At 44.4% G+C, this 17,974-nt stretch overlaps 1 protein-coding gene and 2 long non-coding RNA genes across 3 annotated transcripts in view; 2 read left to right on the top strand and 1 right to left on the bottom strand.

The window, feature by feature from the left end:
* LOC310848003 overlaps positions 1–17,974 on the top strand; it is a 222,727-nt gene that overhangs the window by 162,897 nt on the left and 41,856 nt on the right. The window lies entirely within an intron of this gene.
* GDAP1L1 (ganglioside induced differentiation associated protein 1 like 1) overlaps positions 1,869–17,974 on the top strand; it is a 56,221-nt gene continuing 40,115 nt past the window's right edge. Inside the window, exon 1 of the mRNA XM_083746309.1 lies at positions 1,869–2,399. Within this exon, the coding sequence (XP_083602435.1) occupies positions 2,220–2,399 (180 nt within the window). The 5' untranslated portion in view covers positions 1,869–2,219. The remainder of the gene's footprint in view (positions 2,400–17,974) is intronic.
* On the bottom strand, positions 9,729–12,695 carry LOC310848002. The gene is made up of 3 exons (XR_014566122.1): positions 12,569–12,695; positions 11,263–11,410; positions 9,729–10,024 (listed from the first exon to the last, which is right to left on the bottom strand). It is a non-coding gene; the product is annotated as an uncharacterized lncRNA (long non-coding RNA).

Below are 17,974 nucleotides of genomic sequence, written 5' to 3' on the forward strand. Positions count from 1 at the left end.
GATCCCCAGCGCCCTGGAACTTGGATGTTTTGGCTCCCAAATGCCGCAAACCCAGAAGTGATTGTTCTGGTTTGTGAACGTTCTTTTGGAACCCGAACGTCCGATGGGGCTTCCACGGAGCTTCCTGCTGCCAATCAGAAGCCACGATTTGGTTTTCGAATGTTTTGGAAGTCGAATGGACTTCCAGAATGGATTTCGTTCAACTTCCAAGGTACAACTGTACTTTCTGATCAGAAACAAGACACTACAGGATACGCCTACAACATACACTTCAAATGCATTACATCACCATATTATTAATATTCTGTTGGGAGCCACCAAGAGTGGCTGGGGAAACCCGGCCAGATGGGCAGGGTATAAATAAATTATTATTATTATTATTATTATTATTATTATTATTATTATTATTATTATCATCATCATCATCATCATCACCACCACCACCACCACCACCACCATTCTCTATCTGAACTAGCCAATTCCTTCCTATAAAGATACTGTGGAGTCCAATATATCCAGAACATCAGTTTCTGTTCAATCTCAATTTTAAATCTAAAGAAACACTAAATATAGATGCTAAAGCAACTTTCCATTGACTTAGTTGAATGGAACTCTCCAACTCTATTCCACTTAAGATTCTGAACCTCCCATTTTCAACTTTCCAATTCTCTACTCATTTCTAAACAACTATTTCGGATTTCACGTTCTGTGAAGATCCATATACTTCCTCCAGCAATGTAGGAGGCAAAAAGTTGAAGCTTGGTCCTCTCTGGGTTATGGTTTCTATGCATTTTATAAGAGCAACCACTTTTAAAAAACCAAAAAAAAAAAACAAAAACGCAAATTTGTATTGACCCTGATGGACTCTTTACATGAACTTCCACCCAAGTATAAGGCTATAAGTATAGGATTATATATTGGGACGCGGGTGGCACTGTGGGTTAAACCACAAAGCCTAGGACTTGCCAATCAGAAGGTTGGCAGTTCAAATCCCTGTGATGGGGTGAGCTCCCGTTGCTCGGTCCCTGCTCCTGCCAACCTAGCAGTTTGAAAGCACCTCAAAGTGCAAGTAGATAAATAGGTACCACTCCGGCGGGAAGGTAAACGGCGTTTCCGTGCGCTGCTCTGGTTCGCCAGAAGTGACTTAGTCATGTTGCCCACATGACCCGGAAGCTGTACGCTGGCTCCCTCGAGATGAGCGCCACAACCCCAGAGTTGGTCATGACTGGACCTAATGGTCAGGGGTCCCTTTACCTTACCTATAGGATTATATGTGCTCAGGACTGAGAGACCTCTTCAGGATCAGAAAAGAGAGATCCCAAATCAGGCTATTTGTTAGGAGTGCGAGGTCCAGAATTTGATAGACCCTTGAGCAAAATGTTTTCAATGAGGTTTTCTCCCTCCTTCAGCTGTGCCCCAGTCCTCCTTAGTGCTGCTGTGGGCTTGCTTTGCAGGGAGAATAATGATGCCTCTGCCTAGCCACATTTGGAAGTTGCCTTCTCCTTTCACCAGATATTGAAGCTGGAAGCCGAAACGTTTTAAGTTCAAAAGTTAGCAAGCCTTCATCAATGCATTCATCTTCAGCACAAAATCTCGGCAATTTGCCTAACCTGCCTGTGGGGTTGAGGGAGAGGGAAAATGAGATCAGATTTGTAGGACCTGACTCTTCCTATAAGCAAAACCATACTTCCCTAAGAGTTCACTGTCAGTCTTATTTATCTGGATTATCCGGGCACCCTCCGCAAACCATCCCGATAAAGGAGGCTGCACGCACTCTGTTACTAATAAGATGCAGGATCTCCCGTTGCATGTGGAGTCTCAGGTTCGCCGTCAGGTGGCATCGACGCTCTGTTGTGTCTGTGATTTAGAACAATGCATGAGCAGTGCAGCAATGTGCCTCACTCGCAAGCTTGCCATGGATGTAAAGGGGCTGTGATTTAGCGCGCGCGCGCGCGCGCGCGCACACACACACACACACACACACACACACACACACACACACACACACACAGAAAGAGCTATACTCCTTCTCTTCCTCAAGCTAGATGCGGCTTCTGATCCAGCTGCCCTGGGCTCGCCATGCAAATCTGGGGTGAGTAATGAAACCGAACCCCCTTGGCTCCGGGAGTGATGCTGTTTCCATGAGCCCATGTGATGCTCCGATAGTACAGCGGCTGCAGCTCTCTCCTTCTCCTGCTCTTCCATAAGCACAGGCTGTCATGGCGACTCCCAACAATGTTACTCCCACCAACTGCAGCTGGTGGCCCATTTCAGCCCTGGAGAACGATGCAGGCAAATCCATGGAGGACGAGGCGAACCAGGACCCGGCACACCCTGCCTTCAGATCCAAGGACAGGCTGGTTTTGTACCATTGGACCCAGTCATTCAGCTCACAGAAGGTAAACGCTACGCTGGGCTCGGAAGGGAGGGCTTGTGTGACAGCCAGTATTATGGCAAGGCAAATTCCTGGATGTTGCCCTCCTGACAATCATGCAGGCAGCGGGGAAGGGGGAGACCAGGTCGCTTTTCCCCGAGGATGCACGAGGGAGCGGTGTGCTCCAGCGGAGGTGTGCTTTGTGTCTGCATTTCTGCATTTTCCAACAGCATTTGCTTAAAGCAGGGGGAGGGGAGCCCTGGCTGCCTCTGTCTGGTTTGGGGGTCAGATTTGCATGTTGTGTTTGGAGAGGCTCCTTGGTTTCTGTGGGCCAAGGATGAGATGAATGGAGGGAGACAGAAGAATAGGGAGGGGGGGGGGAACGAATCCTGGTCATCAGTCTCCTATAACGATGGAGAGAAGGCATGGAGACATAAATGGATCTGGGTCCTTGTATATGCTCTGTAGGGCTGGACTGGGCATATCGCCTTTGAAGAACCTGTACCAAACAATCCATTGACTTCTGACACTGCAGCACTAGGATTGAAATCCTGCTTCCTGGACTCTTGGAGTCGGTGCACAGATGCTGTCAGCTTTTGTCTTTCAAACTGAGAGCAAGTGGCAGCTTCCCCCACCCCAACCCCAGAGTCTGCATGCTCCCTGGGCAGCTCAGGGTAGTTGTGAACAAAGGATGAAACACATCTGACCTTTATCTTTCTTAGGTACACATCCACACACAGCCATTTCTTTCAGCATTCATTATACATGGGGGTTGAATTATGCATGGGGAAGATGATGAATGGGCAGGTTTCCTCAAGGCGTGAGGGCCTCTCGTTTCTCCAGGAGCAGAAAGCTAGGTGGAGCAAGGGCCCAGTACATGTCATCTCAAAGCAACCCCACACCAATCAACAGGGAATCTGGAATGTTTCGGAAAGGAAGAAATCTATTTCAGCCATCTAAAAAAAAAAAAAAAACACCACCAGGGAAGAATGGAGGCAAATGCTCTCTTTCTTTTTGGATAGGTGAGTCATACATAAGGTTAGTTGCTCTGCCTGAGAAACAAGCTAACACAGCTCTTCCCCTTTTATTTTATCTCCTGGTAACACCCCCATTCAGGGACTTACTTTGTGCCTTTGTCTCTCTGCTTGGGCAAGGAAACAGTTAAATAGCTACACATACATGCTTTTCTACAACTAATCCAGTGCTAGCCCCACCTCTGCCATAATGGATGGGACTCCACGGGGGCAGCAGAATGAACCCTTAAAGTGACAGCACATAAATGTGCCATTCCTATCTAAGTCCCCCCACTTGGTGTTGTTGTTGTTTAGTTGATTGCAGAGAAGGAAGGGTTCCCACCACTCCCAGGTACATGCCTACTTCCTGGTGAAATCTGGAGTTGCAAGTGCATAAACAGAGTATATGAGGAATGCTCAGTGTGGCAAAGGGTAGAAGAAAAATAATTCAAGGTGTGTTTCAGAACAGAACACCCTCATTCTAATAGTTTTTTTTCTTCCAGCACAAGGTCGGGGAACTCATGATGATATTGCACTCCAACTCCCATCAGCCCCAGCCAGCACAGTCAATGGTCAAGGATGATGGGAGTTGTAGTCCAGCAGCATCTGGAGGACCACAGGTTCCTCACCCCTGCTGTAGAAGCAATTAGAATTCAGTTTCCATGCATGTACAAAAAAGCTCCACTCCCTATATTACTGTATATCAGAACAGGGATCAAAACTCAAATCCTCATGCATTCAGAACATTTAAGATTTAATTCCTCTTTCACTTTGTTACCCAAAGGAGCTGGTGCCTGCAAAAGCAGAGCATGTACAGGGCTGAGATGCCACAGTGGATCAGAGTGTCACTAAGGGAGTGACTTGTAGCTTTTCTTCCTTTTCTTTCAGTACCATGGCCAGAGCATACAATGAATATGCCAAGAAATAGAGAAGAGAAAAACCACTGCAAACTAAGGAGTCAATTCCACTTCTTGTATAAACCAAAAACGCCAGAGATAAATAGTCTTACAGGCTCTAAAACAAAGCTCTGGACCTTTTTTCTTATACTCCATAAATTATATACAGGACACCTGGAATTCTGCCCTAAATTCTGCAACCATAAAGTACAACTTCTGCGAGAGGAATAAAATATTCAAATGAAAATTTGCTTCCATAACATTAATCATAGTCTTTTATGCTATCTCTGTAAATGCAATATCCATTTTTTAAAAAATATTATTTTCCTACCTGGCATAAAACATGTCTAGGAAAGATAGAATGCTACAAATTATAAACCATATCTGAAAAAAGAGCTAGAAGACAAAAGAAACAACTGAAAGCTGTGACAGCTAAAGAAGGCTAAGACTGCCATCTGTTTTCTAACTGAGCAGAAACTAGCAACACAGTTTTGGGTTTCTCAAGAGAATTAGATCCTTTATTTTTACAAAGGAAATGTGTGATACTCAGGGTTATAAATTTCACATTAATGAGGTGTTTCACATTCCCTAGTCAATGCATTAACTGTGATGTGATTTTTTAAAAATCTGAAATTAGGCTTTTTGCAAAATCTTGCCCATTCCTGATTTTCATTTCCTATTTTTCTTTAAGAAATTCCAGCTAGGTTGAACAAATAAGTATGAAGATGTACTCCCAGGGGAAGTTGTTTTGGCTGAAAATGTTTGGCATTCTGATTCACAGAAAAATGCACATGGGCCAAAAATCGAGGCCACATTCAACAAATAAAACTTCCTCCTCTATTTATTTCCCACCTTCAAACAAAACTTCCTCCATTCAGTAATTACAACACCAAAGTATACGTAGAAATCTATTTACTCCTGAAAGGATTGTGAGGAGAATGCTCCATTGTGTGTGTGCACGCGCACCTTAATTTGGGCAGGTTAGTACTAGACCCTCAGCTTCTGGGGATGCTAGCCCTACTTTCAGGTCACAACCGCTTCTCTCTCTCGAGTTTCAGACCAGGAGAGTTCTGGTCCTCCTTAGGTGTCTTCTCTGGTGATACCTTCCCTTTCATTGGAAGCTAATAGGTAATAAAGAGAGGTTGGCTGTTACCAGTCATTCAGCGAGTCTGTGGCAGTGTTACTGTGATGTTACCTGAGCATAATGGACAGTTGCAGAGTCCTGGGAAGAAGGAGGATTGAAACTGGGAGTGGGGAAAAGATGGAATAAGGGCCTACATGTCATGATATTTATTTATTTTTTTAATAAATATTTATTGAGATATTTTGAATACAATGCATAAATGATAAACAGAATTATTTATATCATGACATAATTTCATCACTTCTTTGAACTCCCTCACGTCTCCCGCTCCCACTTACATCATTATAAAGTTTTTCAAGCAAATTATCATCTTGTTTACAACCTTATATCCACTCATTTAAATAGAGTCTAGCAGTTCTCCAAAAAATTCATATTTTCGTTAATCTCACTTATCATCAAATTCCAATCTAATTCCGTGGTAGGCAGTTATTTATGATCAAGCATCCTTCTTAACATTCTACCAGATTACAATGTTTTTGTAAATAAATCTTGAATTTCTTCCAGTCTTCTTCAACCCTCTCTTCCCCCAGGTCTCGGATTCTGCCAGTCATCTCGGCCAGTTCCATGTAGTCCATCAGCTGCATCTGCCACTCTTCCAGTGTGGGTAGATCTTGAGTTTTCCAGTTCTTAGCAATGAGTATCCTTGCTGCCGTTGTGGCATACATAAAAAATGTTCGGTCCTTCTTTAGCACCTTCTGGCCGACAATACCCAGAAGGAAGGCCTCTGGTTTCTTAGTGAAGGTATACTTAAATACCTTTTTCAACTCATTATATATCATTTCCCAGAAGGCCTTCACTTTAGGGCAAGTCCACCAGAGGTGAAAGAATGTTCCTTCATTTTCTTTATTATAATAATAATAATAATAATAATAATAATAATAATAATAATTTATTATTTGTACCCCGCCCATCTGGCTGGGTTTCCCCAGCCACTCTGGGCGGCTTCCAACAGAGATGAAAAATACACTAAAATGTCACATATTAAAAACTTCCCTGAACAGGGCTGCCTTCAGATGTCTTCTGAATGTCAGGTAGTTGTTTATCGCTTTGACATCTGATGGGAGGGCATTCCACAGGGCGGGCGCCACTACCGAGAAGGCCCTCTGCCTGGTTCCCTGTAACTTGGCCTCTCGCAGTGAGGGAACCGCCAGAAGGCCCTCAGAGCTGGACCTCAGTGTCCGGGCAGAACGATGAGGGAGGAGACGCTCCTTTGTTATCAGATGAATGGTATATTTTGGCAAGTTTAACTGGGGTCATGTACCATCTATATATCATTTTCATTACATTTTCCTTCAGAGCATTACATGCAGTGAAGTTCAGCCCAGTAAGGGCCTACATGTCATGATAGATGTGAGGACAAATGTAGCCCTGCATCTATGGAAGGAAGCCAGAGGGGAGGAGACTTGCTCATTTGGCCCATGGGCTGGAGGGTCCCCACTCCTGATGTAGGCTGGTCGTTGTTTTTGAACCATTTCCAGGCAGATGCTTCCGAGAAGTCTGCAAGCAGGAAATGAAGCCCATAGCCATAGTCTTCCTCCATTGTACAGCACCCAGCAATTGGTATTCAGAGAAGTCCATTTCAGACAGGCTTCACTCACTTAGTGTAGGGTCGCCATATTTCAAAAAGTGAAAATCTGGTTTTGTCCAATGTTGTTGCTGCAAAACTAATACTAATAATAAATGAAGTTTTTAAGGAAATTAACCAAAATCTACACTTCTGATATGGGCTGTCTAACATCCGGATCTTCCCAGACATTTAATAATAATAATAATAATAATAATAATAATAATAATAATAATAATTTATATCCCACCCTCCCCAGCTGAAGCCGGGCTCAGAGCGGCTAACAACAGTAAAATGATAAAACATTCTAAAATCATTTCATTATAAAATTAATTCCAATCAAATTAATGGCAGTCATTGAACTAGAGTTCTATGAGGATTACAGAAGGAGAGAGGGGTCAGACTGTGCCTTGGCCAAAGGCCTGGTGGAACAGCTCTGTCTTGCAGGCCCTGCGGAAAGATATCGAGTCCCGCAGGGCCCTAGTCTCTTGTGACAGAGCATTCTACCAGATCGGAGCCACATCTGAAAAAGCCCTGGCTATGGCGATTTCCGTCCAGATACTATTTCCAGTGGCTGAATCCCGGCTATGTCCAGGAAATTCCGGACATATGGCAGCCCTACCTAGTGCCCTCCAGCTGCTTTGCACTACAACTCCCACCAACTCTGGCCAGCAAAGCCATGTAGTCCAAAATAACTGAAGACCATCAAGCTGGCAACAGCTAATTTGAGCTGGTGTGGCTAATAACCTTCTTTGTGAATTTATCTGCTCTCATTTCAAAATCTTCTAAAGCCAGCAGCTATCACCACAGTTTGCATCATCCCACAGAAGGTTTTTTTATGGGGGGGGGGGGTCCTGGAGAGGTCCTTCTCTGCGGCAACCCCTAAATTGTGGAATTCCCTCATTACAGACAGAGGTGTGTCTGATTTGTTCCCTATACAGCTTTCAGTGAATACTGAATATACCCCTCTTTACCCTGGCCTCTGACAACTGAGATGTGTGTTTTCAGGGCCCATCCTATTCCTGATTTAACTTAATTCTAAATTTTAAATTGTTGTAACCCACCCTGGGACCTGTTGGTGAAGGGCTGGTTGTTGTTGTTGTTCCATAATTTAATGTTATACTATGTGAAGAAGCCCTTTCTTTTGACTGCCCCAAATCTACTGCCAGTATTGTTAAAAGGAATGACCAGGCCTTTGTTTGGGAAGCACCTCAGCTGATGTTGGGATTAGCATAAACCTTTTCATGAGTTCTGTTGACTTCCATCTGTGGCTGTGAAGTTCACAGCTCATTGACTGGATGTGGATAAAACTAGCATGCCTATTGGATATAAGTATCACTTTTTCGGGGCAATTGCCACTTCTTTGTTTAATTAGTTTGTTTGCCTTGTTTACATTTCATTATAATCTAAATTGACAGCCCCATGTATAAATTAAATGCTAATCTCATATGGCTAATTTTGTTTTAGGGGTTCTCTTGTAAACATATTTATTATTTCGTTTTAGCAGGCTGGAATTTTAAGAACATAATGTGACATTAAGAGTTGCTTGTTAGCCACCTGCTGCATAATGGGTGCCGTTTTTAACTCTTTAGATGGAGCTCCTGAATCTATGTTCAGAAGCTTAGAAACAATGCCTCTTGCAGAGTTGCAGTCACTGGAATTTCATTCCGTCTCAGGAGACTGTTTCACATGTTCGAAGTGTAATTTCTATTTTGGCCTGTGTTTATTACAACTATTTCTATCCTGCTTTCCAGGATAGACAGCGGCGGCACGTCCCGTTTCACCGCTTGAGGCGAAACGAGAAGTGCGTCCTGTCTGCCACTGCCACAGCTACCTGCCCTACCACCTCTGCCATACCAGCGTCAGTGCCAATTTTGGGCAAGATCGCACCCATTTCAGGCGAAATCTCATGCACTCTGCAAGTTCTTGTGCGAGTTCAGCAAGATCTTGTTGGAAATCAGCGCTGAGGTGGCCAGAGGTGGTGGGTGGCGCAGGTGACAGCAGCAATGACAGGGCAAGCACTTCCCATTTCACCTCAAGTGGTGCCACCTCAGGGTCTTCTGACACCTGAGGTGGTGGCCTCACCTTGCCTAATGACCGCGTAGGCCTTGAAGATAGAACTAGTTCTAAGGTGGAGAAGTAACATTGACTTACATATTTTTAAAATATGCACGGATCCTTCTCACAGGGGTGCAGTGGATCATGATCAATAAGGGCAATTGGGGCAGAGACTTCAGTCAGTCCCCACCTGCCTGCTTTCTTTATTTCCAGGGGGTGGCACTGCCTTTCATTGGCTCTACCTCCACCTACTGTTGGTCTCCTTGCCTTCTACCTTACCAGTCCCAATGGACACCAAGGGCCATTGCAGGAGTGGGAGAGAAGTCTGGCCTGAGTAGGCCATGAAGTGGTTTTTGCTTGCCTGCCTCCTTTTCCAAGAACGCTTCCCACAGGACAGTTGAATGGAAGATTATGAGTCATGGCGGTAGGGAGAGTGTGTGCATGAATTCAACAGTGCTTGGCCTTTTTAATTTATTTTTTATTTGGTTGCTATTTTGTTAATGTTAAGATTGTTTTCTACATCATTACTGTTGTAGTACTTAGTGAATCCTATGACTTTTGTTGCAATTGTGCTGTGCAGCTTATTTTTGCAGTGTGCATGCACACGAAAGCTCATACCAAGAACTGACTTAGTTGGTCTTTAAGGTGCTACTGGAAGGAATTTTTTTTGTTTTTCCTTAACAGTGTTTTATAGATTGTAATGATTTTACTGATGGCTTGGTAATTATTCAACCTGGTTTATGCTGTATTTGCGATGCTCTGTTCTGTTATTGTTATTTATTGTTTGTAAGCCACTTTGCGGTTCATGTGGATGAAATGTGGCATAGAAATATTATCCATCAATCATTCGCATGAGGAGGAGCAGGAAATGGAAAATCCAACTGGAGCTGGCCCTGATGTGGTCATCATCGCCTGTCTCCTACTCTCTCCTCTTAGGCCTCCTCACGCAGTACTGTTGTGGTGTTTTCATAGCAGCTGTGAAAAAGGAAAATTTCATGCTGGGGATCATTAGGAAAGGAACTGAAAATAAAACTGCTGATGACATAAGGTCTTTCACAGCCTAGCATATGTCCTGGGACGGACTCAGCTGCGACTAACCCAGGGCACCGTGAAGTGCTGGCTTGAATCAAAGAATATGTCTGTCACATGCATTGCAACATTCTTTTCATTTCCTCCATCATGAAAGTTTAGGGGGTAGTGGCACGAGCAGGAGAGGCCTTCCTGCCTCATTATGTTCTCCGGTGGGGGGCAGCTTATAAGAATATTAGCGAGGTGAGGCATCCAGACCTTTTCATGCCCCCTGTTACTTCAGGGACATGGAAAGACCTCAATTATAATATGAGCCTGATCTTAAAGTAATCTAATTCAAGACCAATCCAAATCAAGGCCAGGTTAGTCTATATTAGGTGGATCTATTCTAGATAGAGCCCAGGAAGCCTTGCTTATCACTACAGTGGTACCTCAGGTTACATACGCTTCAGGTTACAGACTCCGCTAACCCAGAAATAGTGCTTCAGGTTAAGAACTTTGCTTCAGGAGGAGAACAGAAATCGTGCTCCGGCGGCTTGGCAGCAACAGGAGGCCCCATTAGCTAAAGTGGTGCTTCAGGTTAAGAACAGTTTCAGGTTAAGTACGGACCTCCAGAACGAATTAAGTACTTAACCTGAGGTACCACTGTACTCCAGAGTCAGTTGCTTCCCCACCTACATTAAGTTATTGTCTTTTATTTTGATTCTCGCTTTGGTCACATCCCCACCATACATTTAAAGCACATGAGAATCCTGGGAAACTTTGTTCATTAAGGGTGCTGGGAATTGCAGCCCTATGAGGGATAAACTACAGCTCCCAGGAGTCTTAGAGAGAAGTCACATGCTTTAAATGTGTGATGTGCCGATATGACCTTTATTTGTTCTCATCCGGTCCATCACTAGGCATTGGTTTAGCATTTCACCTAATTCAGATGAAAAGGAGAAGCAGAGCTGGGTGTCATAATATGCTGCTTGAAATCCTGTGACTACATCGAAGTAGGTGTTTTGAACAGCACAGAGGGCAAGATAGAACCCATCGTGAGGTGGAGCAGAGGGCCTCAAGCTTCTAGCACCTTCTGTGCCCTGCCTACCTGGTAGGAACAGAATCACTACAAATGTAGTGCCTCCAGCTGACAGATCTTTGTTGCAGCTTTTGACAGTTGGAGTGCATTGTGATTGATGTACCATTCTTGTGTTCTGTAATATCCGAGTTGTAACTTAATACCATGGTAGATCCCTGGGACTGTAGAAGCCTGAGGGGAGGTCGTGCTCTGATCTCTGCTGCCAGCCAAGAGGCCTAGCGCTGCACCCTTCGCCTCTCAGCAACAACATCCTGGCAAGAGGGAGACCAACATCACCCTTCCTGTTTCAGTAAAGGAGCAGCTGCTGCAATACTTGCTTTCTGCCTTCCTTTTGTATTAGATTGTAAGCTTATGGGCAGATACCAAGTTACCTTTCAATATATACACAGAACTTAGAAAGTTTGTGGTGTTCAATAACAACAACAATAACAGTAGTAGAAGTAGTAGTGAGGGCCGGCCCACCAATGAGGAAAGGTGAGGTGACCGCCTCAGGTGGCAGGAACCACAGGGGTGGCAAACCCAGCTTCCAAGGGATACATCACCCACTGCTGCCACCACAGTGTCAGCAGCAGCTACAGCACAGTCCTTGGAGGCCGGATCTGCAGCCTCCTCGACAGCCCACCTCCTAAACCTGCCACCACGGCAGTCTCTCAGTGAATAGAGGCATTGCTGCTGTCCTCCCCCCCCCCACACACAGTTCCTGATGTTGATCTTTATTTCCTCACTCCATTCCTGATGCAGAGCTTCACTGTCCTCTTCTTCCCTGGCAGAAGTCACATTTAGTGGTTCTCCTCAGGTGCCAAAATGACTTGGGCCAGCCCTGGTAATAGCAGTACTGATGCTATTTGTATTTGTGCTGTAGGATTTTATTTTATTTTTTTAATGTCAGTAGTGTGTCTCTTGATTTTCTGTGTCTTAAAAGGCACCCGATATAGACAAATGAGAACTATTTATACTAAATGGGGGAGGTTATACAGAATAAATGCCCCTACGCAATAGAAGGTCTCATTGGAGCCCGATGGTGTAAGGGGTGTGTGTTCACACACCCCAACCAACCGCTTTATGAAGTCCAGTTCCAATGTATGCCTTTTCCATATCTGTAGGGCTTTTGATCCTTCATATTCAGAAGAAGTAGATCTCTTTCCCTCCCCATCAATTTGACTGGCTCCCCGCCCCCCCCCCAGGGCTATCAATAACATATTAACCGGCCAATTGTGTCGTGAAGCTGTGAGGTGACTCCACAGTTAGTTTCAGCCTTATAATATATGAGTGATAGCTTTTGTGACTCACACATCCTCCAGCTGTGCTTCTGCAGCACAGTTGAAGTGCCAGAGCGTGAGACACGTGTGTTTTCCCCAGGGAGATACAAATTGCCCACAGGAGGAGGAAAATCTCTCCATGATAATTACCTGCTTTTTTCAGCGTATCAAATGAGATGCGGACATGAAATGGGAATCACATTTCTGCTTCCTATCTGAACTGGCCCTTCCTTACATACCTTGGAAGGTTTAAGTCCTCTCTCAGGCCTGAAAGGGGCTTCCTGACTGGCGTTAACACATCAGCATTTTCAAAGTGTAGAGTGTGCAAGAGGAAACATGATAGAGGTATATAAAATTTTGCACAGTGTGGAGAAAGTGGATAGAAGGAATTTTTTCTCCATTCCTTGTAGCACTAGAACGTAGGCGCATCCAGTGAAGCTAAATGTTTGAAGATTCAGAAAAGACAAAATATAGCCAGCCTGTGTTTTGATGAGCTTTCCCCCCAGAATAAATGGGAAAGCCAATATTACACTGTTAGGTTTCCAAACATGCCTGTGGCCAATGCAGGTCTGAAACCAGTGGTGTCGCCGGGTTGTGTGCAAAGTGCTCTGCCCAAACGGTGCTTGCAGGCTCGTCTCTTTCGGTTCATTACCTTTCGTTCAACTCCCCATAATTGGCTTTTTGTTCTGTGTGCCTCGAGAGCTGTGAGAAACCAACAGCACCAAAATAATGCAGCTTTTGCTGCAGCGCTTGATGTGAGGGGGTGGGAAGGAATGAGCCATAGTGCATTTTAAACAGCAAACACCACTTATTCCATTGGTTGGCAATCAGTTGTGTTGAGGGATTGTGGGGTCTTCACCCCAGCAGAGATTTTAAATTAGGACGTGCATATCTTTCCATGGGTGTAGCCAAGTTGGGGATGGACAAAAATTACTAAATCAGATCCACAAAATTATAAAAAGCATTGAAAATGCTCAATTAACTCCCCCCAGAGAAACCTGCCCTGGCAACCAAAGCCTGCTGTAATGTCCTCTTTTGAGAAGATTTACTGGAAAAAAAGCTCAATAACTTTGAGCTTCCTCCTGAGTCACTGGCCACTCCCTTCTGATGGAGATCAGTGCACAGGCTATCATTGCATACCCTTAACTAGCCTGCTGCCCTCAGGTGTGGTGTAAGATGCTGTCCTGCTGCCAGGTACAATTGCCAATCTAATGAACTTCTGTGCGAATAATGGGGAGGACCACTATGTCCTTTTGCCTTGGGCACCGAAATATTTTGGGCCAACACTGTGAGATTGGACAGCACCTGCAAGTCAGAAAGCCTGAGTTGTGCTTGCTCTTGCTAGTGCAGGGGTCAGCAAACTTTCTCCACTGTCCCTCAGACCTTGGGGGGGGGGGACTATATTTTGAAGGGGGGAAAAGAACGAATTCCTATGCCCCACAAATAATCTAGAGATGCAATTTAAATTAAAGCACACATTCGATTCATGTAAAAACACACTGATTCCCAGACCGTCCACAAGCTGGATTTAGAAGGCGATTGGGCCTTAGTTTGCCTACCCATGTGCTAGTGACTCTCTGACTCTTATATATGCAAGCGGGGAGAGGGGGAGGAGGGGTCTTGCTGAGGCAGCCAAGTTGTGCTTCCTATCCCTCCCTCTGAGCAGCGTGGGCGATGAAGGACTGCATGCTATATCTTCCTTCGCTCAGCAGATCCCGGCACCTGCTGGAGGGATTCACCATCCGGCTAAGCCAAAGTAACTGCCTCTCTCACTGTCCTGCAGCTAGATAATCTGGCATTGAGGCCCTCAATCCAATCAGATGGAAGCTTAAAGGTCTTAAGCACATTTCTGGCTTTTGTCAGCTAAAGGCAGCAAACCAGCCATGGTTGGAATGAAAACAGCTCAGGAAACGGAAAGAGCCAATCCCTTTGGTGTGATGAAGGCATTAAACAAAGTGAATTTGGCTCTTAGCAAGGTACTTGCTCTATATAATGCAATTCCTTGCACATCTCATCTACAAACCCTTCCCCTCCCCACACTTTTCTTATTGAGAGCCGTCTATGCATTTAGAATATCTCAGCCTGGTGCCAGGTATCATCAGCTCTATGAGCAGAAGGCTGAATTGGAAAAATCATGTGGTACAGTCCTTCAGGGTCTGTACCACTTCAGGATTCAGGGCAGAGACTGTTGCATATTTGAATGCTACCCCATTGCAAAGAAATAATATAAAACAATTCTTGCCTAGAAAAACTGCTGTTAGGAAGAAGGATTCTAGCCTAAGCCTTCACCTCGGTGTACTAATTATCCACTGTGGGAATTTTGGTCTTGGGGGAGCATTCTCTTTTAGAATCACCCATCCAGAGCCAGCCCACAAAATGGCACCTCCCTCTCTGCCGGGTCTTGGTGCCAATATAGAAATAACAATGACAGTTTAAATAGAAATAAAATACCTCTTGCCACAGTGGGGAAGGCTGTGGCTGGGTGACCTGTGTGCTTCCTCAGTCTGCTAGCCAGATCTAGCACCTAATGGGTGATTCCAGTGCCCTTGCTATTATGGTTCTTTATCTCTAAACTGGATGTGGACCAACCAGACAGCCCATCAAAGGAAAGGACTGTCCTCTGATAGCCCTTCAAAATAAAGGATTGTCCTCTGCATGGGGCCACCAATAGCAGCTTGTGGAGTGGAATGGCATTTTTGGCTTCCCAGCACAGAGGTCACTTGCTGGTAACAGAGAGGAAGAGTAGGAAAGTGATGGAGAGGTTGGGGCAGTGTGGGCACAGTGGCAGAGCTAATCCGACAATCCTTCCACTGCGCTGCCTTCCCTACCGACCCCCTAGTCTGCCTCTGTGATGCCATCATGCCCAGCTCTGCCCTGTTGGCTGCCACGGATGACCACCCTAGAATGAGAGCTTTCAAAGCATTTTCAAAACCTTTGATCCCCATTCACCTAAATCATTACAATAGTAGAAACCATCGCAAGGATTCCCACTAATGTAATTCTCTTTTCTCCTCCCCACATACATGACCTGTGCCATCTTCAGATCTGCTCTGAAGGGTTCGGAGAACCCCTGGAACAGATTTAGGGGGTGCATGGGGCGAGGAGAGTGAGAGAAGGTTCTGTCACACAAGGAAAATCCCTGCACTAATGGAACCTTAACGTTAGCGCTATGCTGAATATAACCCTTTGTCTCTAGGCTAGCTTATTGCTTCCCAATCTGCAGAAAAATCTGAATAATACTAGCTTATAAGAAGCTTAATTTTCTCTATAGCGGCTGAGTTGAAATGACTTTTTTCTCCTTTTGCTAAAAACTGCATCATTGTTTGTGTTGATTACGTATTAATTTTCTGTTGTGTTTCATTATAATTTTATGGCACATATATATTTTTACTCCATTTTTATTCCTTTGAAATGCTTTGGGGATCTCATGACTTGCAACCAAACACAGCGGTGTTTTTAGGACACTCCATTCCATTCCCTCTTCGACCATTTTTTCTGTTCAGTCTCCACTGGCTGTTTTTGGGTCAACCTCCCCCCACACTCCTTAGGCTTTTTTTCCTAATGATTTTTCGTACTTCTGCAAACTCCACTGATATGTCATTCTGAGTTTGGCACTCAGAGAACTGAGATCACGGTTAGTGCATGTTGTACTGAGGCATCTAGTCATAAGCCTGCATTTTTTATCAGAGCTTCTATATTTTATCAAGGCTTGTATTTAAAAATGAGCTTAAAAAAAGGATTTTCAAATGTTTCATGCCAGGCAAAAGACCAGGCAGAAAGAACCTTGGCAAGAGGTTTTTCTCCTAAGACAAGGGGGCCCCATTGATTTATAGTAGAAAAACAATTCTCAAAGTCATAAAAAAGGGAGAATTACATATGCTGCCCCAAGGCTGAAAAAACACAATTAAAGGCAAGGGTAAATAGTAAAATAATACCAATGTGCCTCTCAGTAAAATGAGCCAGATCTTCTTTCTAAGGTTGAAAGGCCAAGAGCAGTGAAAAAGGCAACTGGCTTGGCTAGAAGAAAAGAGAGCATTTTTGGGAAATTTTCTAAAGCTGTTGGGAAGAGCTAATGGGAGAAGCATCTAGCTGGCTGGGAAAGGAGGGGGAAAGGGGGGAGGTGTAAACTGAAGAGGCTTCTTTTTAAAAGCTGTTTTTTACTGAGTTCCTTTTTACTTTACAAAGGCTTTATTCTTTTAAAAGGCTACCTATGATAAGTGAATGAAATATATTAGCTTAAATATATTGGCTTAAATGTAATTATGCAAAGGATTTAAGGAATGCTAGATTCTTATTTCATATGGTTGTAAGAGTTGTATTTATCCTGAAATTAAGTCAGCCACCAGCCTAGCCCCCCTGCCAGACAGAAGACGCCATCCAAGCACTCTTGATATATATGGTTGTCAGGCATTTGTTTAGAAACTTTCAAATGAAGGAAATCTTTCAATATTGATGTGAAACTCAAGATCCTTGACATCTGTTGAACATAAAAATGTAAGATTAAACATTTGTTTTAGAAGGCAATAGGGCAAGGAGGGCAAGGAGGGCAAGAGGTGAGCTGGTAATTAAGATTCCATGTAAGATATATTATTACTTATTTGTCATTTATATATAGCTCTTTGTCTCCCTTATAAGGGCAAGGAAGTGGGTGTATCTTTTGTGGGTGTATCTTTTGTGATTGGTTCTACCAAACAGCCAATAGGAATTTCAACCAGGCTGATTGGACAGAGGCAGCCACAGGAGGAGCAAAGGGGGCTGGATTAAGGGAATATAAGTGCTGGCCAGGATGGCAAGAGGCCAGGCCAGAGCTTGGTAACCATATACCACTGAGCCTCTCATTTATTTGTCTGACAAATAAATTATTATTTTAATTTCTCTATTGCTGCGTTGAATATTTCATTCCAGCTAAGCGTTAACCACAAGCAGGGTGCTACATTTTATGGTGCCACTGTGACTCGGATAAGTGGTCTGCTGGAACGCAGCCCCTTCGCCCTACTGGGCAGGGTACAAGAGAGAGGACCACTGCTTACCCAGCGCGCACTGGTAAATTTTTCCAGGGGGAACGCAGAAGACTCGTCTGTCTGATACCCTGCTCACTGGCGGCGACGGACCGGGGGAAACAGGGAACCAACCAAGGGTAAGTGCACAAAGGGATTTTTGGCCCTCCAATTAATTGGGAGGAAGAGAAGTCTTGATCAAACTTCTGCGTCTCAGTAAGGGGAAACTGAGTACGCTAGGTGGTTGGGTACATCAGATGTTGGTCTGGTGGAGGAAAAAGGGAAAATTGGGAGGTAGAGTGTGGTGAAGTATCTAGCGCATTGTATGTGTGAGAAAGTACAGAGCAATCTGTAGCTGACCTGAGTGTGGAGTGACTGAGTGGATACTTCACAGGGCCATACAATGGGAGTTGGGGGTTCAAAGGGGGAAAATACACCTCTTGAGTGTATGTTAAATAATTTTAAGAAAGCCTTCTCAGGGGCATATGGAGTCAAAATGACGCCAGAGCGCTTGAGAACGTTATGTGAACTAGAATGGCCGAAACAAAATACTGAATGG

Source organism: Podarcis gaigeae (genome assembly GCF_964106915.1).
Source record: "Podarcis gaigeae genome assembly, chromosome: 6".
NCBI classification, from domain to species: domain Eukaryota; kingdom Metazoa; phylum Chordata; class Lepidosauria; order Squamata; family Lacertidae; genus Podarcis; species Podarcis gaigeae.